At 47.0% G+C, this 25,723-nt stretch overlaps 1 protein-coding gene across 2 annotated transcripts in view; it reads left to right on the plus strand.

Annotated features, from left to right (window-relative positions):
- The window catches only part of LOC143997263 (NXPE family member 1-like), a 130,362-nt gene that overhangs the window by 58,995 nt on the left and 45,644 nt on the right, over nt 1–25,723 (plus strand). For both annotated transcript variants that reach the window (XM_077492801.1, XM_077492802.1), the window contains exon 4: nt 6,303–6,364. In XM_077492801.1, the coding sequence (XP_077348927.1) occupies nt 6,303–6,364 (62 nt within the window). The remainder of the gene's footprint in view (nt 1–6,302; nt 6,365–25,723) is intronic.

Genomic DNA, 25,723 nt, shown 5'->3' on the forward strand with positions numbered 1-25,723 from the left:
GTGAATCATAAAAAATTTATCACATCTGATGTACTGGCGGCCGATCTCATTTCTTGCGACCCGGACAAGCCAGGAAAGTACAAATACCCCCCAAATGACCCCTTTTTTGAAAGTAGACATTCCAAGGTATTTAGTAAGAGGAATGGTGAGCTTTTTGATGTTGTCATTTTTTCCCACAATTCTTTGCAAAATTAAGATTTTTTATTTTATTTTTTTTCCACAAAATTGTCATTGTAATAGGTCATTTCTCTCACGTGGCATGTGTATACCACAAATAATGCCCCAAAATAAATTCTGCTACTCCTCCTGAGTATTACAATACCACATGTGTGGGACTTTTTCACAGCCTGACCACAGAGAGGCCCAACCGTGCAGGGAGCGCTATCACGTGTTCTAGGAGCATAAATTACATATCTAAATTGTTGACTACCTATTACACTTTTGAAGGCCCTGGAGCACCAGGACAATAACATGTGACACTGATGTGGCACTGATGACAGATGGCACTGATGACACGTTACACTAATATGTGGCACTGATGACATGTGGCACTAATACGTGGCACCGATGACACGTGACACTGATGACAGATGGCACTGATACGTGGCATTGATGACATGTGACACTGATGACATGTGACACTGATGACACGTGACACTTATACGTGGCACTGGGGACAAATGTCACTGGGGACAGATGGCACTTTATTTTACTTGATCTCATATGTTTACATATGAGATCATCTCCCATTGGACATGACGATCGCGCTGTAAACGGCCACTGCGATTGGCCGCTTACAGCGATCTGTGACTGGCTGTGCCTGGGGGACACGGCCAGCACAGAACTTCCCCGATGCGCGCTCTCGGGAGTGCGCAGAGGGGAAGTAAATAGAGGACATCCAGGGACGCCCTCCCGGCATGAAACGTCCGTGCTGTAGCTGACTTTCGGCTATAGCGTGGGCGGGAAGTGGTTAATAGCCACTCAAACCCCTTTGTGTCAACTTGTGTGCATGTTGTCAGGCCAAAATCACCAGGTTATGTATACTTTTGATCAGGGTAATTTGGGTAGTGTAACCTGGCGGACAGATAGCAGGTACAAAAGCGTCCTGGGATAAGCAGGCTTTCAGGCACAGATACCAGAACAAGTGAAGTAGTGACAAACAGTGAAGTGTTTAAGACCCCTTTCACACCATACCGCCCATAGCGTCGTTGGTAAAACAGCGCTATTCTTAGCGGCGTTTTACCGCCGGATTTGTGGCGCATTTCGGCCGATAGCGGGGCGCTTTTACCCCCCACTAGCGGCCGAGAAAGGGTTAAAACCGCCAGCAATACGCCGCAATAGCGGCGTTTTGCTGGCGGTATTACAGCGCTGCCCCATTGATTTCAATGGGGAGCAGCGGTGAAGGAGCAGTAAACACACCGCTCCTTCACCGCTCCAAAGAAGCTGCTGGCAGGACTTTTCACTGAAAAGCCCTCGGGCTTTCACACTACAGACAATGGTGCAGCTTTTTTAGGGTGGATTGCAGGCGCTATTTCTAACGCTATAGCGCCTGCAAAATGCCCTGGTGTGAAAGGGCTCTAATGGTGATATTTACAAGTCCGTAGAGGTGCTGTACAGCATTCAAAACAAAGAAACAGAACAAAATAGCCAAACAAAATCCTAGCCATGTCTCGGCTCTAACTATACACTATGTAGGCCCTGACTACCAGGCTGAGCAAGCCTACTGCTTGTCAGGTTCCACATAAACTGCTTTTCACCAGCCTTGTTTCTCTCACAGACCAGCTATGTTTCCCAGGCAGAGAGAGAGGCTGTCTGCTGAGGAGAGCTTAAATTAGCCTGGGGGAAGAGAACCAAGACCCGAACTGGATCATGGATCAGAGATTCCTGAATGTAAACGAAAGGAGCCTGGGAGACGTATAAACCCGGAACAGGACTATTCCTGGCTCTCTCTGGGATGCTCTGCTACAGTAGTTTCCGTTGCCATTATGATTTAAAAAGAGGTTTTGACACATAATTACATATTTTCTTTTATATGTTCCACACATATTGCTTTTCTTATTTAATACATTTGGTTTGATTACTTATAGTCTAAAACAGCAAGAAAGAGTTGACAGTTGAAAGCTGATAAAACAGCAGTCAGTATATAGAATTGGTTGGCTTTCTATAAAAAAACATTAACCACTTACTGCCAAAGCACAGACCTGTACATCATTTGGCTTCAAGTGGTTGTCCCAGAGTAATGCCTCAGCCGCTCAGTTGTTATTACAAGCAGCGGGAGGGGATGTTCCCCCCTCCCGCTGCTCGCCCGGGCTCTCTCGTCTCATTGAGAGACCCGAGCAACCAGCCAGCACATCCGCTGGCTGGTCGGAGAGCCAAAAAAAGTTGGAATCGGCTTTGATGGGGTCTCAGATGTAGTAACCCGTCATGACATCACTTCCAGTTTACTGGAGCCTTAAAGGCGCCAGTTTTAAAAAATCTAAAGTATTCAAAAACACCAATCTTAGCGTTATGAATGCTTTCAAGTGAAAAGAAAGAATTTGAGGTCTTATAGACCCCAGATCCCTCCATAAGATTACCTCTCACGTGCCGATTGCTGTCACAAGGGATGTTTATATTCCTTGTGACGGCAATAAAAGTAATATAAAAAAAAATTCAAGCAACAAAGTAAAAATTTAAAAAAATTTGCGAAAAGGCAAATGCGTGCATCGGTTCTGAATGCATGAAAACTGCGATCGTCCCACACATGTAACCTATAAAGGCTTTTAAAAAGTCGCCTGTGCATAGTAAAATGCACACAGCTTGTCACCGTTGTGCGGGCATACACAATTTTATAGTGTAACATGTTTGGTATCTATTTACTCGGGGGGGGGCATCATCTTTTATATTAAAAAAAATATATATGTTATGTATTGTGTTTTTTTTTTTTCATTCAAATTTTAAAAAGTGTATTTTTATTTATTTTTTCCCAAAAACTGCATTTGAAAAAAACGTTTGGTGGTTCTAACTAATTTTCTAGCAAAAAAAAAACAGATTTTCACATGTGTAGCGGATGGCATTTTGTCCAAAATGCCATACTTATGTAAATTTTAGTTTTTTGCCTCAGAACAATAGGGGTTCTGAGGGTTAATTACGTAGGCTGGCCTTGACATCAGTCTGGCCGGGCTGTGTTGGAAGTTCTGCCTGGTCATGTGAGCAGTGAGGGGCACATGACAGGCCAGAACCAGGCCTGGTTGGACGTTTTGAGCATCAACCTTCTCGGAACCAATCAGTGGGAGTGCTGGGCCCCGCTGAGGAGTCTGGGAAGGGGTACTTAAGATGTGTGGGTCACATGTTTAGGGAGAGGAGTTTGTGAGGCCCGTGTGGTCTGTTCTGCTTCCAGGACCGGGGTAGCCCCGTGAGGTGTCCCAGTCACGGGGTGTTTGACATCCCGCAAAATGTTCCTGTCAGAGGCCCCTAGTAGACCCGTCTGGTCTGGGGCAGGGATTCTTCTGTTCCCGAGTCTCGGAACCTGCTGGTCCGAGGCGCAGTAACTGAGGGAGGATTCAAGGTGTGCAGGTGTGCTCTCGGCTTGGAGAGGCACCACAGCTCATGGAAGTGGCCGGGGGAGGACTCTTCTGAGGAGGGCCGGCAAGTGGCATCCTGGGAAGTGCCTGGTCACTGAATTGGGAAGGACATTGACAAATTCACGCTTTTCCAGTACCATTGAGAAGACGGGAAACGTTCCAGGTACTGAGGAAAAGGTTCCTGTTCACCCTTAGTTACAACTTGTACACGTTCATAGGATTGTTTCAAGTTTTGAGTCAACGTGCTGACTGCCATGATCTCTGGCTAGAGACCTGTTCTGCCTTGAAGTACCCAGCTGCGAGTGGCTACTCTCTGGGTGGAATTAGAGACTTTTCTAGACCTGCAGTTCAAGGTGCCTGAGTTCTTCATCCGTGCCCTCTGTTTCCATGAGAGACTGTGTTATTGGTTGTTACTACTGCAAAATAAAACCTTTTAAAAAGGACTTTATTCGTGTTAGCGTTCAAGTCATTGGGTATCAACCCTGGGAACCCCTAGACATGGAAAAGCAGGCCAAGAGAAGGTAACTGGTAAGCCCAATAAGTCAAGGCCGCCCTGCAAGGGTTGTGGCCCCTACACATGCCAGAAAATGCCTGGTCTTTAAGTGGTTAAAACACTAAAACATGCATCATGGACACCATAGTAACTAATGAACAGTTTCAGGAACACATTTAGGGTGTGTTTGCTTTTGTTACAGTATACATATACTGTCCCTTGTCTGTCAACTTATAATGCAATGCACAACCTTCCCCAGGCCAGCAGTCATAATAGGCAAACATTAAAGTGGGAGTCCGCCGGGAGTTCCGCCGTTTTTTTTTTTAAAAAGCCAGCAGCTACAAATACTGCAGCTGCTGACTTTTAAAATAAGGACACTTACCCGCCCAGTGCACCCGTGATGTCGGCACCCGAAGCCGATCTCTCGATCGTCTCTCGGGTTCTGCTGCCGCCATCTTGGGTATGGGAATCAGGAAGTGAAGCCTTTCGGCTTCATTTCCCGGTTCCCTACTGCGCATGCGCGAGTCGCACTGCGCAATAAGGATGGTCCCGCTGCCTCTGGGATCCGTGTGTTTCCCAGCACCTTTCCGCAGATAGCTATGCCGGAAGTGGGTGCAGATACCTGTACTGTACAGGTACCTGCACCCCCCTCCCCCCTGAAAGGTGCCAATTGTGGCGCCGGAGGGGGGGAGGGTTCCAATGAGCGGAAGGTCCACTTTAGGGTGGACCTCCGCTTTAAGGCCCCTTTCACACTAAAGGCAGTTTTCAGGCATTTTAGTGTTAGAAATAGCACCTGCAAAGCACCTGAAAACCACCTCCCCATTGTGAAGCCAGAGTGCTTTCACACTGGGACGGTGCGCTTGCAGGACATTACAAAAAGTCCTGCAAGCAGAATCTTTGGGGCAGTTTAGGAGTGCTGTATACACCACTCCTCCACTACCACTGCAGTTCTCCTGAGTCCCGGCTTCCACAGCCTCGTCCCGCTCAAATACAGCCTGTGCATCCGCCGCCGCCACCATCCACAGCCACTGAGGTGCCTGACCAGTGGTGGAGTGATCTGCAGCCTTGTGTGCTGTGCCAGGGTCTGGGAGCCTGGGCTTGTCTTCAGACATTGGGAAACCCCGCCCACCATGCAGCGCAACATGTAGCCGGACTCAAGTAAGACACCATTGTAAGGGGGAAATGGGAAGGAGTGTATGGCAGCCAAGGAGTGAGTGTCAGGGGGTGGAAGGCTGTGCTGTGCAGTCTCCTTAGTCTGTATTTGGAGGACTGGGGGCAGCCCACTCTGCTGGGATTTGTAGTGCCCTCTGTGTGGGGCTGAGATATGACAGCCTCCCATGCTAGGACTTGTAGTGCCCTAGACTGTGGGGGGACTGAGGAATTCTCAGTCCCCCACAAAGGGCACTACAAGTCCCAGCAGAGTTGGCTGCCATTCTTTAGTCCCCTGTAGTCTAGGGCACTACAAGTCCCAAAATAGGGAGCTGCTCTTGCAGAACAGGAGAAGAAACGAGGGGGGGGGGGGGGGTTGTAGGTTGCACTGGGAGGGAAGAGAAGGAGGCACAGGTTTGAGATGAGAGAGGATTTTTTCTGAAAGTGAGGATTTATGCTTGGAGGGGGAGAGGATTTGTGATGAAAGGGGGGATTTCATACTGGGAGGGGGAAATGTGGATGATTTTTGCTGAGAGTGGAAATTTATGGTGGGATGGTCGTGGATTTGTGATGAAGGGGGATTTATGTTGGGAGTTGAAGATGGGGGGAGGATTTTTGTTGAGGGGGGGGGGGGGATTTATGCTGGGAGGGAAAAACGGGGGAGGATTTTTGCTAAGAGTGGTATTTATGCTGGGAGAGGGAAATGTCGGAGGATTTGTGATGAGAGGGGGATTTATGTTGGGAGGGGGAGATGGGGGAGGATTTTTGATGAGAGGGGGAATTTAAATTAGGGGGTGCATGAATTTAGTCAGGCCTAGGCAGTACAAAACCTAAATACACCACTGTCTGGCTTCACTTACCTTTTATTTGATGATAGCTTGCCTATTAGGACTACAAATAGCCAAAATTGCATAACTAGATTCACTCTCTATAGACCTCAAATGGGATTCACGGAACCTCAGCGCCAGATGCGCTCATCCCTGGCCATAACATATGCGCTTTATTTGCTTTTCATATATTTCAATATATTTTAGAGAACTAGCACCCTTTATGATAACCTGTATGACATACATTCTATTTTGCTTCTTCTTTTCAAGATCAAATGTTAGATTGGAAATTCCACAGCAAATTCCTGAGATTATTGTATCCCGGTGTCAGGGTAAGTTTAATTCTCCTACCAGAGAACGAGTAACTGTGACAATTATCAAACACGGCATGCCTTGAATGTAACTGTTTTGGGTAACTGTTAAAGTGCTATTAAAACCAAAACTACAAATGTTATGTATTGGAGCTTACCAATCATTAGATGTGGTGGCTGTATTCGTTTTCTTTTTTAGGCTTTTTTCCTTCTGTTTTCACCTGGTAATCTGACCAATAATACAACTCTTGTATTAGAGTGCCAATCTCTGCATAAATGAGCACAGTGGACACATTTGGACAGCAGAATTGTCAGTCTGGGGGGAGGGGAGTGTTAGATGTGCTAGCAGATTTAAATACGCTAACAAACTGAAGCCAAATTCAAGCTAATATTTTATAAACAGATCAAACATTGTTTTTCCTTTTGGGAATAAAAGTTTTACGTAAATAAAAGCTGATCATTGTAGGCACCCCTGCTAGTGTTAAATGGTTTCTCTCATCTCTGTAGCTGATACATTTTGCTGAAGAACTTGTTCTTTTGAAAACAACAGATGCACTTGCTGGATCACCAGGTGAAAAAAAGGAAAAAAGCCTAAAAAAAGAAAATTAATGTAGCCATCACAACTAAGCTGCAATATAATAAAATTTGGTTTTTGGGTTTAATATTACTATACATTGATGGGTTTTGTTCTGCTTTAATGTTGTTCTGATGCTTCTGACACAGTCTTAGTTAAAGAGTAAATTAGTATACTGCTAATTCAATTTAGAAAACCCTGTAATTATGGTAAAGTCAGAAAGTCCAGGAAATTGGCTTAACTTGAGATATGAGATATTCGATAACCTGACCTATATGAATTTTCCATTTTCCTTTGAACCAACCCTAATCAGGATCTCTTCGCTTGCCATTACCCTCCTGTTATATATTTATTTGTATAATATTTTCTAGAAAAAAAATGATAACAAAATGAGGTGTACAACTGAAGAGAAAAGTTTATGGGGTGATTTGGGAATCTCTAGCTCATAAAGCCCAGGCTCACACTAGAGTGTTTTGACATGTGATTTGACATGTCGAATCGGCGACAATCAACATCAGTGGCATAGTCCTAATCGGTGTGACGCTGTATCTGCGGTGCTGCACCAATTTCAAAAAGTAGTTGTACTACTTTTTGCGATTTCGGGCTGCGATTTACATTGACATCTGTGTAGAAACCTGCACATTGTGAAATTGCGTTCCCCCCCCCCCCACAGTACTCTGCATCACACTACTGCCTTACACAGACTCATCATTGAATCTCACCTTCTTATCCATTAATGTGCTTGAGCTCCATACTCCCTCTCACAGTCTGCGAACACCACCACTGCCATTGGAAGTCCCCTCCCTCGCCTCCAATTTCTGCACTACTACTGGCGCCTCCCTCTGAGTTCACAGGAGCCAGAACTACAAAGGGGGTGTCAGGTATCAATGTGCAATGACAGTAAGGATGTAATTTACTCTCACTGACTTCAATAGTATGAAGCATTTTTACCTTACACTGACACCAACCATGGAATTTATTTTATCCTATTGACACAGACAATGGGGGTTATTTCACTCCAAATGACAGTGCGCCATATTTTACTCCCGCTGACACCAAAGATGAAATAGAACTTTCTCTTACTGACAGCATTGATACGGATAAGGGGGGCACACTTGTAGTATGTAGAGGGGCCCCTGACTTCCTGGACAGGGTTATCCTTGTTATATGCATGTCTGATCCTGATTTTATTATGATATATTATCATTGCCATCTTGCATTCTGGTATTTCCCACCATGCAGTACCAGGGCCACTCTGTACAGTCTGGATGAGTTATAACATAGATGTTGAAATGTGGCCAACTACTCTAACTGTGGAGATGATGGAACTCTTTTTTTACTCCCTTTGGCACCAACAGGGGGACATATTTTACTCTTACTGACAGTGTAGGTGTTGAGATGTAGCCCTCTACTCAAACTATTGATGCAAGTGTGGCCCCTCAGACATTTTTTCCTTGGATACCACTGTTATAAAGTAACAGGATAAGTTGGGATTAGGGATGAGCTTCGTGTTCGAGTCGAACATACGTTCGACTCGAACATCGGCTGTTCGCCCGTTCCGCGAAGTCCGAACGTTATGGTCCGTTCGCGCCAAATTCGTGTGGCGCTCACGGCCCACAATGCACTGCGATGGCGCAGTGCATTGCTGGCTCATGATTGGCCAAGCATGCACTGTGACCCCGCATGCTTGGCCAATCGCAGCGCCAGCAGCGAGGAGAGCCATGATTGGCCACAGGCAGGATGCCTGTGGCCAATCATAGCTCAGGCTGTGTAGTGCACGCCCCACACTATATAAGGTCGCCAGCGAGGCGGCCTTGTGTAGTGTGTTGGCGTCTGAAGCAGTTAGTGGGTGTTCTGTGTACCTTCAACACAGTACACACCGCTCATTATCGGACGATTTTCGATCTTGCTGTTGTGTAGTGGTTGTTGTCTGCGTGCCCTGACCGCAGTATACACCGCTATATTCACCTCACCTATATAGCTAGTGATCTATCTTTTATAATAGAGCTTGCAGTCAGTAGTGTTAGGAGCTTGTGCGTGCTGTCTGCGTGCTCTGTACCCAGTACATACCGCTATATCCACCTACATAGCTCTTCTCTATTTGAGCCCACTTGCCATCTGCAGGAGTTATTGGAAGTTGTTTGTGCCTCCAGCACAGCACAGTATACATCAGTATATACCCCTTTATCTCTGGTGTTCTATAATAAAGGCATCTGCAGGAGTTAGTGGGTGTTTTGTGCCTCCAGCACAATATACACCTGTATCTACCCTTTATTGCTGTTCTCTAATAGAGCCATCTGCAGGGCTTAGTGGGTGTTGTGTGACTCCATTACAGTATACCCCTTTATCTCTGGTGTTCTATAATAAAGGCATCTGCAGGAGTTAGTGGGTGTTGTGTGCCTCCAGCACAATATACACTACCCAACTGCTTTTTTACCCAACTCCCTTCAGGCCATTACCATGTCTGGAAGGCCAGCAAGGAGAGGCAGACAGGCGCGAGCTGATAGAAGAGGGCAAGCAGGCTCTGTGTCTAGAGACAACAGTGCTGGTCGTGGACGCGGTGCATTGTCATCAGCACGTGGCCATGGGACACGCTTGTCCTTCTTTTTGGCAGCTGGACATGTTGAGCCGCAACATGCCAACGACTTGGTAGAGTGGATGACCAAGTCCTCTTCATCCTCCTCATCCTCTCTCACCCAGTCTCAGGGTACTAGCAAAGCAGCTGCCAACGCATCGTCTTCCCTCGTCTCAATGTCATCATCAGTGACTCCTTCCCTAGACCCACCACGTCCTCCTGAGGAGTCTCCTGAACTCTTTGAGCACAGTGTTGGGTACATGCTCCAGGAGGATGCCCAGTGTTTTGTGGGCTCTGATGATGACACTCAGCTAGAGGAAGGCAGTAGCGTGAATGCAGAGAGAGGGGATGCTCAAGAAGGACAGCAATCTGGCAGTCATGTTCCACAAGCTGCAGCATACTGCCAGGTTTGCTACAGCGATGAAGAGGGAGGGGATGATGAGGGCACTGACTCCACGTGGGTGCCTGGTAGGAGAGAGGAGGAGGAGGAGGAGGAGGCACATGTCCAACGAGGCAGGATGTCCTCCGGGGGCCAGCTTAGGGGCAGCACACCGACTGAATCACAACGCAGAGCTCCGCCTGTGCAGGGCGCTGCCTCTGCACGTTATTCTATAAGTTCTTTGGTGTGGGCCTTTTTTGAGACGAGTGCATCAGATCGCACCGCTGCTATTTGCAACATATGTCTCAAGCGTATCTCGCGTGGCCAAAACATCAGCCGCTTGGGCACCACATGCTTGACCAGACATATGTTGACCTGCCATGCAGCTCGTTGGCAAGCGTACCTCAAAGATCCACACCAAAGAACAAAGCGGACCTCTCCTTGCTCCTCATCAGCTGGCATCTCCAACCCCACTAGACCTTCAGTCCTCTCTGAAACCTGCTCTGAGAGGAATGAAGGTGTAGAATTAGGTGTGTCACAGCCAAGTGCTTCCAGGCACTCTGCTAGCAGTACACCCACGTCCGATTATAGCAGGCAAATGTCCCCGTCCCAGCTTCTGGACCGGCGAAAGAAGTTCACTCCCAGCCATCCACATGCCCAGCGGTTGAATGCTAGCTTGGCTAAATTGCTAGCACTTCAACTGCTGCCTTTTCAGTTGGTAGACTCGGCCCCCTTCCGTGAGTTTGTACAATGTGCGGTTCCTCAGTGGCAGGTCCCCAAACGCCACTTTTTCTCACGGAAGGCGATTCCGGCTCTCTACCGGCATGTGGAAGGCAATGTCCTTGCCTCACTGGACAGGGCGGTCAGCGGTAAGGTGCATATTACCGCTGACTCATGGTCCAGCAGGCATGGACAGGGACGTTACCTGTCTTTCACGGCCCATTGGGTCACTCTTCTGGCAGCTGGGAAGGATGCAGGACAAGGTGCAGCAGTGTTGGAGGTTGTTCCGCCACCACGCCTCCAAAATGCTACTATTGGTTGTGACACACCTCTCCCCTCCTCCCCCTCCTCTTCTTCTTCCTCCATGGCCTCTTCCAGTGCTCTGTCCTCAGAACCAGCGGTGCTCCGTAGGCGTTCCAGGGGCTACGCAAGTACGCAGGCAAAACGATTCCATGCCGTGATTGCGCTGGCTTGTTTGGGAGACAGGAGCCACACTGGGGCGGATGTTTTGTCAGCTCTGCAGGGGCAGGCCAAGAGGTGGTTGACGCCACGCCAGCTTAAGCCAGGAATGGTGGTTTGCGACAATGGCACCAACCTCCTCTCCGCCCTCCAACAGGGACAACTGACCCATGTTCTCTGTGTAGCTCACGTCCTTAACCTGGTGGTGCAGCGGTTCTTGGGCAGGTACCCCGGCTTACAGGATGTCCTGAAGCAGGCCAGGAAAGTCTGTGTGCATTTCCGCCGATCATTTAATGCCTGTGCTCGGCTGGCTGAGCTCCAAAAGGAGTTGAACCTGCCCAAGAACCGCCTTATATGTGACATGCCCACCAGGTGGAACTCAACGTTGGCCATGCTGCAGCGGCTGCACACGCAGCAGAGGGCCATCAATGAGTACCTGTGCGACTACGGCACCAGGACAGGGTCAGGGGAGCTCGGTTTTTTCTCACCACGCCAGTGGGGCATGATCAGGGATGCATGCACTGTCCTGTCACCGTTTGAGGAGGCCACAAGGATGGTGAGCAGTGACAGTGCATGCATCAGTGACACTGTACCTCTTGTCCACCTCTTGGAGCATACGCTGCGTGGGATAATGGACAGGGCACTTGAGGCAGAACAGAGGCAGGAAGAGGAGGACTTCCTTGCCTCTCAAGGCCCCCTTTATCCAGACAGTGTTCCTGCTGTGCCACCCATCACACGGGAAGAGGATGAGGAGGAGGAAGAGGAGGAGGAGGATGATTGTGTCAGCATGGAGGTGGAGGCTGGCACTCAGCATCAGCAGCAGCAGTCTTGTAGGGATGATTTACCGTCCCAAGAAACCCGTGGACTTGTACGTGGCTGGGAGGAGGTAGCTGCGGATCATGTTGTCCTTAGTGACCCAGATGACTCTGGACCGAATGCCTCAGCTAACCTACGCTGCATGGCCTCCCTGATCCTGCAAAGCCTGCGGAAGGATCCTCCTATTCTTTGGATCAAGGAGAGGGACCATTACTGGCTGGCCACTCTCCTTGATCCACGGTACAAGGGTAAGGTTGCCGACCTTATCTTGCCATCGCAGAGGGAGCAGAGGATGAGACATCTCCAGGAGGCCTTTCAGAAAGGTCTGTGCAACGCGTTCCCAGAGACTGGGATGTTACAAACTCCTGGTCCTGGACAACGTGTTGCTGAGGCATCGGTCAGAAGGAGCGGTGGAGAAGGTGGCCGTCTGACTGATGCTTTCAGACAATTTTTTAGTCCGCAGCCCCAAGGTATGATCGGTTCCAGCAACCATCGCCAGCGTCTAATTTACTTGGTGCAGGAATACCTAGGGGCAAGGTCAGACTTGGACACCTTTGCCACCGAAAATCCTTTGGCTTACTGGGTCTTGAGGATGGATCACTGGCCAGAGCTTGCACAGTATGCAATTGAGCTACTGGCCTGTCCTGCATCCAGCGTTCTTTCGGAACGCACCTTCAGTGCTGCTGGTGGCTTTGTTACCGATCACAGGGTGCGCCTGTCCACCGAATCAGTTGATCGACTGACCTTCATCAAGATGAATCAGTCTTGGATAACCCACAGCTACCAAGCACCTGAAGCTGATGTAACCGAATAATTTTTTTTGAAATTTTACATCCCTTCAAGACTGCCTATGCTGATGCTGAGTGACTGTCCTGTTATGTTGATTGTCTATCCTCTTCCTTCTCCGCTGATATGTTGGAAGAACATTTCTGGTTCTGGGTGATGCCATCAGCCCAATTTTTCTGCCCCTGTTTAACAGGGGCGTTTAAGTACAATTGTTGATGCAATGCTTTGCAGCAGGGCTAATTCCTGCAAGAAAACAAGAGTATATGGGAGAGGTTGCAGTGTCGTGGCACCAGCACCAGTGCCTAAGGCCTAATTTTTCTGCCCCTGTTTAACAGGGGCGTTTAAGTACAATTTTTGATGCAATGCTTTGCAGCAGGGCTAATTCCTGCAATAAAACAAGAGTATATGGGAGAGGTTGCAGTGTGGGGGCACCAGCACCAGTGCCTAAGGCCCAATTTTTCTGCCCCTGTTTAACAGGGGCGTTTAAGTACAATTTTTGATGCAATGCTTTGCAGCAGGGCTAATTCCTGCAATAAAACAAGAGTATATGGGAGAGGTTGCAGTGTCGTGGCACCAGCACCAGTGCCTAAGGCCCAATTTTTCTGCCCCTGTTTAACAGGGGCATTTAAGTACAATTTTTGATGCAATGCTTTGCAGCAGGGCTAATTCCTGCAATAAAACTAGAGTATATGGAAGAGGTTGCAGTGTCATGGCACCAGCACTAGTGCCTAAGGCCCAATTTTTCTGTCCCTGTTTAACAGGGACATGTAATCACAATTCTTGATATAATATTTCACAGGAGGGCCCCTTCCTGTGCCCACCCAGAGTAACGGTGAGGACTTATAGTGTTGTGGCACCAGCACCACAACCACCAAAGGTCAATTTTTCTACCACTGTTCAACAATGGCATGTAATTACAATTCTTGATATAATCGTTTACAGCAGGGCGCTCCAGCGCCCACCAAGAGTCACTTTGAGGGCTTACAATGTTGTGGCAAAACCAACACCTTGTTCCGCCATTTCTGCAGAGCATATAGGGCAGGCCCCACTTTCAAACATCCAACTTACAAACATCTCCTACTTGCAAACGGAAGGAGACAACAGCAAGTGAGATAAAAAAAGATGGACGACAAAACAAATTATACAGGGGTGATAACCCTTCCCTATGTTTTCCAAAAAGCTTAAAAATTGTTTTTTTGACTGGAGCTACACTTTAAAAATGTACCAATTGAAAATTACAAACAGATTCAACTTAACACAACAAACCTACACAGTCCCTGTCTTGTTTGCACCGCCTGTATACTGCTGTTCTGAGTATATAGGGCCTGGGGGCCACACGCATTTCCTTTTTTTAATATGGGTACGGGGTTCCCCTTAATATGCGTACAAGACCCAAAGGGGCTGGTAATGGGCAGGGAGGGCTACCCATGCCATTTTTCTCAATGATTTTCAACCATATTGCAGGAACCAGATATAACATTAAAACCACAAGCAGCTTTAAATGACGTTATTTCCGTTAAATGTCATTTTGTGCAGGGACTGTTCTAAACACGGGAAACACGTGGCACTTCACAGGCATACTACAGACACCCCCCAGGCACCATATTTAAAGGAATATTTCACTTTTTTTCCACTTTAATTGTCATTAAAATCAGTGCTCCCACCAAAACGGCCAGTTTTAAAAACATTTTAGGCATTGACCCATGTCCCCTGGGCAGGAGCCAGGTCCCCAAACCCTTTTTAGGACAGTATCTTGCATATTAGCCGTTAAAACTAGCACTTTTAATTTCGAAAGTTCGAGTCCCATAGACTTCAATGGGGTTCTAACGTTCGTACGAATTTGGGGTCCGTTCGAAAGTTCTGGTGCGAACCGAACCGGGGGTGTTCGGCTCATCCCTAGTTGGGATATACAAATGTACACTTTAAAAATCCAGGTGGACAGAACAGTATGAAAGGTTATGCCTTTGTCAGGGCCTGGGCTTGAACCTGGTACCTCTGCTGTGTCTGACAATGACTCTTCTTGCTGAGTGACCTGGAATGCTGGACAGTTCCCTGGACAATTCCTTGAAGGATCCTGCCTTGAACCTTGTTTGTCTTGAACCTTAACCCTTTCATGACTAAGCCTATTTTTGGCATTTGGTGTTAAAATCCATATTTTTTGCTAGAAAATTACTTGGAATCCCCAAACATTATATATATATTTTTAGCAGAGACTCTAGAGAATAAAACAGCGATTGTTGCAATATTTAATGTCACACGTTATTTGTGCAGCAGTGTTTTAAACGCAACTTTTTGGGAAAAGGGACACTTTCATGAATTAAAAAAAAACGAAACAGTAAAATGAGCCCAATTTTTTTGCGTAATGTGAAAGATAATGTTATGCCGAGTAAATATGGATTGACGACAAAGTACGGTACCTAAAAATCTCAATAGGCGACGCTTTAATTTTTTTTTTTACGGTTACCAGGTTAGCAGAGGAGGTCTAGTGCTAGAATTATTGCTCTCGCTCTGACGATCGCGGCGATACCTCACATGTGTGATTTGAACACCGTTTACATATGTGAGCACGACTTCCGTATGCATTTTCTTTGCTTCGCGAGCTCACGGGGACAGCGGGCGCTTTAAAAAAAAAATATTTTTTTTTTTATTTATTTGAAAATGAATAAATTGTTTTTTTTTTAAAATAATAATTTGATCACTTTTATTGCTGTCACAAGGAAGGTAAACATCCCTTGTGACAGTAATAGGTGGTGACAGGTACTCTTTATGGAGGGATCGGGGGTCTAAAAGACCCCCCACCCCTTCTTTACACTTCAAAGTATTCAGATCTCCGAAAACGGCGATTCTGAATACCGTATATCTTTTTAAAACCGGCGCCATTGGCAGCCGAGTAAACGGGAAGTGACGTCATGACGTCGCTTCCGTGTTTACTATGAGGAGACTGGAACGAAGCCGCTTAGGGCTTCATTCCAGTTCCTCCCCAGCAGCCGGAGGCGTCGGATCGCGAATCGGTGCTCCCAATCGAGCGGGAGCACCGGTAACAGCGGCGGGAGGTGGCGGGAGGGGCGGATGTCCCCTCCCACTCCTCCGGCATAACAGCCGAGCGGCTTTTAGCTGCTTCGGTTGTTATGGCTGGATAGCCAATCGCCCGCTGAATAAAACGGTACTGGGATGATGCCTGCAGGTGCGGGCATCATCCCGGTATACCCCCCGGAAGCCGAGTACGCACATCTGCGTACGCTCGGCGGGAAGGGGTTAAACTCCTTTTTTTTTCCTGTTTTTTATGAAGGCATATTTATTTTTTTCTTTTCTCTCTTTCATGTCAAAAGCCCTTCTCTCTAGTGCTATTTTCCTTTCTGGCTTTCCTCATTTCAGCTGGCCAACCTATTTGTCCTCAAGCCATGAGTCAGTCACCGCTTATGCAAAAAGACCCTCAAATTCAAAGGTGCAGGACCACCGTGTTGGTAAGTTTGTAGGAAAAGAGTGTCTTCTTATGTGGATTGCTTTTTTGAGTTTTTTCAGCCCCGCATGCTCTTGCTCTCAAAGATCAAGAGCCAGGCAAAGGCGGACGGTCTTTGGAAAAGTGTAGCCCTAAATGCTGCACCCACTCATGGGAAAAGTTCCAAGAAAGACTTCTTCCCCAGAGCAATGCCAGCACCGCAGCAAGAGTCCTGCAGGGCCTGTTTCGCAGCACCTGTACACAATTGGTTTGTGAGTAAAGACTGCCCAGAGAAGTTTGCCGTTAACAGGCAACACCAAATGTCTTTATTACTTATGGTGCGAGATTATATCTTGAATGCAATTCAATTATCCCGGCCAGGCAGCCCCCTCCTAGTTACTACTAGAAGAGCAACGTGGCACCTTGGCATGTGGTGGTCAACCACTCATACACAGCCAGTGCTCAGTTGGCTAAAATTCAGCAGCAATTCCACCAGCCCCTAAACTGCCAATTTGTGACATGCCCACTAGGTGGAACTCGACTTTGGCAATGCTGCAGTGGCTGCACATGCAGCACAGGGCCTGTGTGAGTATGGCACAACGACAGGCTCAGGCTGGCTCTGTTTTTTTCCCCATGCCAATAACTGCTCATAAAGGATGCATGCACTTTACTGTCACCATTTGAGGTGGCCACAAGGCTGGTGAAACAATTCCTGTTGTGTTCCTGCTGGAGCAGAATCTGCATGGCATTATGGACAGGGCACTCAAGGCAGAGCAACGGGATGAAGAGGAGAACTTCCTTTCCTCTCAAGGCCCGCTTTATGCAGACACCATTGTTCCCGTAGCCACAGAACACACAAGAGGAGTGAGGAGGAGGGGGATTCTGGCAGTTTCTGAGGCATTGAAGCAGACAAAGACATACGTCAAACAGTAAGAGATGGTTTTCTATCCGCAGAACCCTTGGGAGTAGTATGAGGCTGGTAGGAGGTAGTTCCAGATACTATAATCCTCGGTGAACCCAAAGAGTCTGCTGCTTATGCCTCTGCAAATTTGTGGCGCATGGGCTCCCTCATGCTTAAAAGCCTGCGAAAGGACCCAAGAATACATAGAGTAAAGGAAAAGGATTACCATTGGCTGGCAAACCCTCCTTGATCACCGTTATAAGGGGAAAGTCTCGGAACTCATCCCGTCCCCACAAAGTGTGCAGTAGATCAAATGTCTTGAGGACACCTTAAAGAGAAGTTTATGGAACACTTTTGGTGACTCTGGTAGGTTACAGTGTCATGGAAAATGTAGTTTTGAGGCTTCTGTTAGTCAAGAGAGGAGTGGTGCAGAAGATGGCCGCCTAAGTGGTGCATTTCTGTTTTTTTTAGTCCTCACCACTGGAGAAGTTTCCAATTGTTGATCTACTGGCTTACTGGGTAGAGAATAGACCACCAGCCAGAACTTGCCCAGTATGCTATTGAGCTGCTGAGCTGCCCTGCATCCAGTGTGCTTTCTAAACAGGCATTCAGTACTGCTGGAGGTTTTGTTACTGATCATAGAATGTGTTTGTCCACAGACTCCGTGGACGTCTGACTTTTATCAAAATGAATCAGTCCTGGATTACCAGCATCTATGAAGCCCCTGATGCCAATGTGGCCGTATAAGTGTTTTTGGGATGTGGAATCTGTGCAGGACTTCTAGGCTGTCTAATGTTGTTGGTGTTGATTCTATCTGGAAGAATGTTTTTTCTGTAGGTTTCATGGGCACAATTAAAACCCAAAGACCAATTTTTCCACACCTGTTTGACAGGTGAATATCATTACAATTTTTGACAGCGAGGCCAATTCTTGCTTTTATCAAGAGTACCTCTATAGGGTTACGGTGTGAAGGTGCCACCAACACCCAAAGAACAATCTTTCTGCACCTATTTGACAGGTGCATATCATTGAAATTTTTGACAGCAAGGTCAATTCTTGCTTTCATCTATAGGGTTACGGTGTGAAGGCACAACCGCCACCCAAATAACAATCTTTCCGCACCAGTTTGACAGGTGCATATCATTGCAACTTTTGACAGCAAGGCCAATTCTTGCTTTCATCAAGAGTACCTCTATAGGGTTATGGTGTGAAGGCACCACCGACAACCGAAGAATAATTTTTCCACGCCTGTTTGATAGGTGCATATTATTATATGAAAGCAAGAATTGGCCTTGCTGTCAAAAATTATAATGATATGCACCTGTCAAACAGGTGTGGAAGAATTATTCTTCAGATGTCAGTGGTGCATTAGCACCGTAACCCTATAGAGGTACTCTATATGAAAGCAAGAATTGGCCTTGCTGTCAAAAGTTGTAGAGTACCTCTATAGGGTTATGGTGTGAATGTGTCACTGACACCCAAAGAACAATTTTTCCACACCCGTTACACAAGTAGAAATACAAAGTCTGTGGTAGAGACACCAGAATGTATCCAAAAAATCTCCAATCATGTCCCCCCGTGCACTCCTTTGTGGCCCCATCATACAGTTGCTTGCAGAATAAAGAAAGCTTGCAGGGAAAATTTTATTTTTTTGGCTTTATAAGTGCAATTATTGCTGCAGCAGCTTCTATACGCAGTACAGATGTGCCACTTTTACAGGTGGACTAAGGGGAAACTCCAGGCACTATATTGAAAGGAATTTTTCATTTTCATACTTTCACTTTAAGCATCAACGTTTTTTTTTACAAATGTTTTTTCATTGTTACATGTCCCCCAGGGCAGTACCCAGAACCCAATAACCATCGTATGCCCAATTACTCATATAAAAGCCTTCAAAATGGGCACTTTTGATTTTTCACATTCGGGTCACATAGACTTCAATGGGGTTCGTTATTCGGTTTCAAACGTTCCCGATGTTCAAAATTTTTAGTGTGAACCAAACAGGGGATCATTCGGCCCATCCCTACTAAAACACATCAAAACCCTTCTCCACCATCAGGAGTTCTGGTGAATACTGGTTAGTACTTAGACCCAGCACCTCAGGTGAACCAGCGTCATCAACCAGGGTATCCCAGTGTACCTACATAATGCACACATTCATTTCTGAGTGTTCCATCTGTGTGTTCTCATATTGCACTTACCTCCTGACAAATATCTGGAAGCTTTCATACCTAGGCCTCATGCACACAGATTCAAAGACGCTGCTTACAGGGGTGTTTTACTTTATTTTTTCCACCTCTGAATAGTGATGGACGAACTTCTAGTGGGTTGTTTCATGAACGCAAACCGCGAACGTGGCCAAAAGTTTGCGAACCTCAAGGTTCGCGGTGGGCCCCATTGATTTAAAAAAAACCTCCAGGTCATATTTTCAGCCACAAAATACTTACTAGTTGTGCACTCATAGTCCCACAACATGGACACTAATGCCGCGTACACACGAGCGGATTGTATGGCGTACTTAGTCCGTCGAAACACATTTCAGCGGACAATCCGCTCGTGTGTGGGCTTCAGCTGACTTTTTCAGCGTGCAGTCCGGAGTACTAAGTATTTCATTTTTTTCGAAATTCTGTCCGTCGTACTTTGGTTTCAGCGGACAATACGGTCGTCAGTATGCTAGTTCGACGGACTAAGAATGGCGCATGCCCAGAAAGGATTTACACGGCGGAAGGGTGCTTTGCTGTGTCTTGGACTTCCTATTTCTAGTCCCGTCGTACGTGCTGTACACGTCATCGCGCAAGCTTTCGACGGACTGTTTGTGTATCCGTGTGTGGTCAAGTCCGTTCAGTGCAAAGTACGACGGACTGTCCGTCGGATTGTATGACGGACTAAGTACGCCATACAATCCGCTCGTGTGTACGCGGCATTACATAACAAAAGTATTAAGTGAATCTGGGATCGACAACGACAAGCATTCTTTTTTTATCTGTGAAATTTTGACAATTCAGGAGCGCATGAAGGCAATGGAGGAGAGGCAAGGTCAGGGCAGGCTATGAAGGGGGTGCAGGAGATGAGCAGTCCTGTGCCAGTGTCCCAGTGTGCCAACCTGTGCTTGAGCCCCTCCCTCTGCCCGGCCCTTACCCCCACCTATGCAGGGCTCCACTGCGGTGGTCTGGAGGTGCCAGTCCAGTACTGATCCTCAGCCATGGTGCTGGCACTGCCTGCTGATTGGCTTCTCCACTGCTATCTCCCTCACTGACACCAGCATCGAGATAGAGAGCACTGACACCACACCAGCACCATGATAGAGAGCACTGAAACCACACAAGCACCGAGATAGTTTGCACTGACACCACACCAGCACCGAGATAGAGAGAGAGCACTGACACCAGCACCGAGATAGAGAGCACTGACACCAGCGCCGAGATCTTGTAGGCACCCACGTGACATCACTAGACACGTCATAATCGACGTCACCTTCCCCACCGCTATAATTAGAGATCTCGGAGTAGGCAGCAACACCGGGGACCAACCTCTGTGCTGATCTGGGTACTGTCGTCAGACTGCTGAGTGTTGCTACCTCCTCTTCCTGATCCAATGCCAAGAGTGGCTGCGCATCGGCAATGTCTTGTGATGGATTGGAAAATAATTCCTGTGACTCAAGCGGAGGGCATATGGTGGTGGTGGTGGTGGTGATAGTGTCTTTGGGGGTGCACACAGCAGAGAGTGAAGAAGAGGGTGCAGATCGAGAGGATGAGGGGGGTGCAGAAGAGTAAGGCTGAGTGAGCCACTCAACCAAGTCTGGTGCATCCTTTGACATAATCAAACGCACCTTCTGCAATTTGCCAATTTGACTCAAGCCTGTTGCTCCTGCCCCACCCCTACCACCCCTGCGGAAGGGCCTGCCTCTTCCTCTGCCTGTCATTTTTTAAATGGCCCTGTGACAAAAGTCTCTAGAGAAGTGCAGTATATGTGGAAGAAGGTATATAACACCCTGCTTCAATCTGTCGTTTGGGGGGCTACTTGTCCATCACACCAGTTATAATACTTTTTTCTAATTGTGTTTGTCACTCTTTGTAGTATCGCTGCAGAACCGCTCAGCAGTCACAATGCTGCACAGTGGAAATGCACTATACTATGCTTTCTATATTTGCAAGTATTTTATACGTGTATTACACTCCTATATACTGCACACCAAATAGTACACCTACACCAGTCTTTAAAAGGACCTTTGTGGACCTAATAGTAGCTAGCTAGAAGCTAGTGAATTGCAGACTGTCCCTGCTCCAAAAACCAAACTGTCCCTCCCTACACTGAGAAATGACAGCTGCAGAATCGGTCAGCAGCACTACATGCAATGCACTATAATATGCTTTCTATATTTGAAAGAAAGTATATTATACGTGTATTACAACCCTATATACTGTACACCTATACCAGGACCTTTGTGGACATAGTAGTAGCTAGCTAGTAGCTAGTGAATTGCAGACGGTCCCTGCTCCAAAAACCAAACTACACTGAGAAACGACAGCTGCAGAATCGGTCAGCACTCAGCTCAGCAGCACAGCAGTGAAGTATAATATGTTTTCTATATTTGAAAGAAAGTATATTATCCCTTTCATGACTAAGCCTATTTTTGGAATTTGGTGTTTACAAGTTAAAATCCATATTTTTTGCTAGAAAATTACTCGGAACCCCCAAACATTATATATATATTTTTAGCAGAGACTCTAGAGAATAAAACGGCGATTGTTGCAATATTTTATGTCACACGGTATTTGCGCAGTGGTGTTTTAAACGCAACTTTTTGGGAAAAGGGACACTTTCAGGAATTTAAAAAAAACAAAACAGTAAAATTAGCCCAATGTTTTTGCGTAATGTGAAAGATAATGTTACGCCGAGTAAATAGATACCAAATATGTCACACTTTATAATTACGCGCACTTGTGGATTGACGACAAAATACGGTACCTAAAAATCTCAATAGGCGACGGTTTACATTTTTTTATGGTTACCAGGTTAGCGGTACAGAGGAGGTCTAGTGCTAGAATTATTGCTCTTGCTCTGACGATCGCGGCGATACCTCACATGTGTGATTTGAACACCGTTTACATACGCGGGCGCGACTTCCGTATGCGTTTTCTTTGCTTTGCGAGCTCGCGGGGACGGCGGGCGCTTTAAAAAATTTTTTTTCTTTTTTTATTTATTTTAAAAGGACGAATTTGTTTTTTAAAAAAAATAAAAAATTTGATCACTTTTATTGCTGTCACAAGGAATGTAAACATCCCTTGTGACAGTAATAGGTGGTGACAGGTACTCTTTATGGAGGGATCGGGGGTCTAAAAGACCCCCAACCCCTCCTTTACACTTCAATGTATTCAGATCGTTGAAAACAGCGATTCTGAATACCGTATATCTTTTTAAAACTAGCGCCATTGGCAGCCGAGTAAACGGGAAGTGACGTCATGACGTCGCTTCCGTGTTTACTATGAGGAGACTGGAACGAAGCCGATTACGGCTTTATTCCAGTTCCTCCCCAGTAGCGGGGGGCAGCAGAATTTGAATTGGTGCTCCCGATCGAGCGGGAGCACCGGTAACAGCGGCGGGAGGCGGCGGGAGGGGGGGACGTCCCCTCCCGCTCCTCCGGCATAACAGCCGAGCGGCTTTTAGCCGCATCGGTTGTTATGCCTGGATAGCCAATCGCCTGCTGAAAAAAAACGGTACCGGGATGATGCCTGCAGGTGCGGGCATCATCCCGGTATACCCCCCGGAAGCTGAGTATGCACATCTGCGTACGCTCGGCGGGAAGGGGTTAAACATGTACAACCCTATATACTTGTGGCAGCACGCAGGTAAAGTCACCTGGTTGTATCCAGGATGGGAAATATGTGTGCCCTAGATTCAGGCTTTATGCAGACTTGTTTAATTAGAGGGGAAGAGTTAATGAGCCCAGCTGAAGTAAGTGGGCTCATTAAGACCTCTACAAAAAACCCCAGCATGCTTAGGGAGATGCTCCATCCTGGAATCAGTTTTGTGTTTGTATAGACTGGGGAGTGTGACACCTGTTCTGTGCGGTGAGTTAACGCCTGTGTGGCAAACCTCTACAACAGAGACAGGGACTGGTGCAGCACAAGGCTGCACTCAGTTGGTAGACAGGGAATCTAAGTGTGTAATTAGAGGTCAAGCTGACCAGGATTTATTTTCATGTTTTATTTTTGTTTGGCTGTTATATGTTTCACTGTATGTAGCATAAATAAACCGCATCTTTTGTTTTTTTGCACCTACAACGCTGTCTGCTGTGCCTAATTTTGTGTTGTGAACCCATCCAGGGGGTCACACACACCCGCTGCCAAGCTAACCCCCTCAGAGTTGGTGGAGAATTTTGGCAGGTTTTTTTTTATTTATTTTTTAAGGCCAGCATGGAGGAGATACTGAGACAGCTGGCTCTAGCAAATGCAAACCAGCAGCAAGCAAATGCAAATCAGCAGCAAACAAATGCAGGTTTACAAAAGAGCCTTGCAGCTCAACAACAGAGCCTTGCAGCCCAGCAGCAGACAAATGCAACTTTGCAGCAGAGTCTGGAAGCTCAGCAGAAAGCTCACCAGCAGAGTCTGGAAGCTCAGCAGAAAGCTCACCTGCAGAGTCTGGAAGCTCAGCAACAAGCCCAGCAGCAATCTGAAGCCCGCTTCATAGACCTGTTGCAGAAGCAAGAGCAGTGTTTTCAACAGCAAATAGAGACATTAATACAGCAACGTCCGCAGACCAATGAGGCAAGTGGTTACAATAATACCTCATCCTTTGGTGTGAGCCGTTTACTGACAAAAATGACTGGAGAGGATGATCCGGAGGTGTTTTTGACCACATTTGAAAGGACTGCTGAAAGGGAAAAGTGGCCTAAGGAGCCCCTCTGTTAACTGGGGAATCGCAGAAAGCTTATTATGACCTAGAGCCTGACCAAGCAAAAGACTATGTGGTGCTAAAAACAGAAATATTGGCACGGCTGGGTGTTACCCTGGCCGTCCGGGCTCAGCGTGTGCATAATTGGACTTTTCAGGTTGGAAAACCCCCCAGGTCTCAAATGTATGATCTCATTCACCTGAGCAGGAAGTGGCTGCAGCCAGAGACTTTGACCGCACCAAACATTGTGGAACGTGTTGTTATGGATCGTTTCCTGAGAGCTCTTCCTACTGCCATCCAAAAATGGGTAAGCCATGGAGACCCAGAAAATGCAGATAAACTTGTGGATCTGGTTGAGAGGTACTTGGCTACAGAGAGCCTGACCACCTCTTCCAGGGACTCATGGACTTTCCACCCTAAGACCAGATCATCCCCAGTGGCGGGTAAGATGACTCCAAGGGGTGAGGGTGGAGAGAGTGAGAGGGTGGGAGTTCTACCTAAGGTCTGGCGGGAGCAGCCCGGGAAGCCCAGGCTGCAAGAGGCAGCGAAAAAGATTATTTGCTACCGCTGCCGGCAAGAGGGACATATTGCAGCCAATTGCCCAGTTGTGGATGAGCCTATGCAATGTGACTTTATAAGGGAGAGACGTCAGTCGCTGTTTGCGACAGTTGCATGCACTGCCATTCGGGGACCTGAGAAACATTTATGTAAAATGCGTATTAATGGTAGAAATGTTGATGTGTTGCTGGATTCAGGTAGCCTGGTAACATTGATAAAAGCTGAATTAGTTACTACAAAGGTCTCTGTGAAGAACAAGGTGGCTGTTATTTGTGTGCATGGGGACACCCGAGAGTATCCTGTAACTTCAGTGTTTTTTGAGACCCCCAAAGGTAAACTCTCTCATCAGGTGGGGTTAGTGTCTCACTTACCACATGATGCTATTTTGGGAAGGGATTTTCCAAAATTCTGGGATTGTCCTGAGCCCCCCACTGGTGCCCCTATAGACCAGGAAGATGACCAGAATTCCTCTGGGAGTGGTGAGGACTCTCCTGAATTTCCCTTGTCGGTATTGGCGGGGGAAACTCGAGAAACTGGGGAGGAGCCAACATCCTCAGATGAAAACAGGCCGTCTGTGGAGTTTTCGGATCTTGAGGTTCACAGGGAAAATTTTGCCACAGAACAGTTAAAAGACCCCACCCTAATAAAGGCACGGGAAAATGTGGTGAAAATAGATGGCGAGTTAGTGAACCCAGATAAGATTTGCACTTACCAGTACTTCACTATGGAAAGGGACCTGCTGTATCGAGTGGCTCAAAGGGCAGAAGAAACCATTGAGCAACTTGTGGTGCCCAAACCTTACAGGAAGTTGATGTTAGAATTGGCCCATGGGCACATTCTGGGAGGTCATCTGGGGACCGAGAAAACCAGAGAGAGGGTATTGCAGAGATTCTATTGGCCTGGGGTCATGAAGGAAACAGAAAATTATTGTTCCTCCTGCCCTGTGTGTCAGAAGTCGGCACCTATGCCACATTTCCGTAACCCGCTGGTACCTCTTCCTATCATTGAGGTCCCCTTTGAGAGGATCGCAATGGATTTGGTAGGTCCGATAATGAAGTCTGCTAGGGGGCATCAGTACATTTTGGTTATATTGGACTATGCCACCCGTTATCCGGAAGCAATTCCTCTTCGAAATACCTCGGCCAAAACCATAGCCAAAGAGCTATCTCTTGTTTTTAGCCGCATGGGTATTTGTAAGGAACTGCTTACGGACCAAGGTACACCCTTTATGTCCCGGGTTATGAAAGAACTATGCAAGTTGTACAAAGTAACACAAATA

This window comes from Lithobates pipiens, unplaced genomic scaffold, assembly GCF_037356315.1.
Source record: "Lithobates pipiens isolate NorthernLeopardFrog02 unplaced genomic scaffold, aLitPip1_a1.2 Scaffold_19, whole genome shotgun sequence".
Lineage (NCBI taxonomy): Eukaryota > Metazoa > Chordata > Amphibia > Anura > Ranidae > Lithobates > Lithobates pipiens.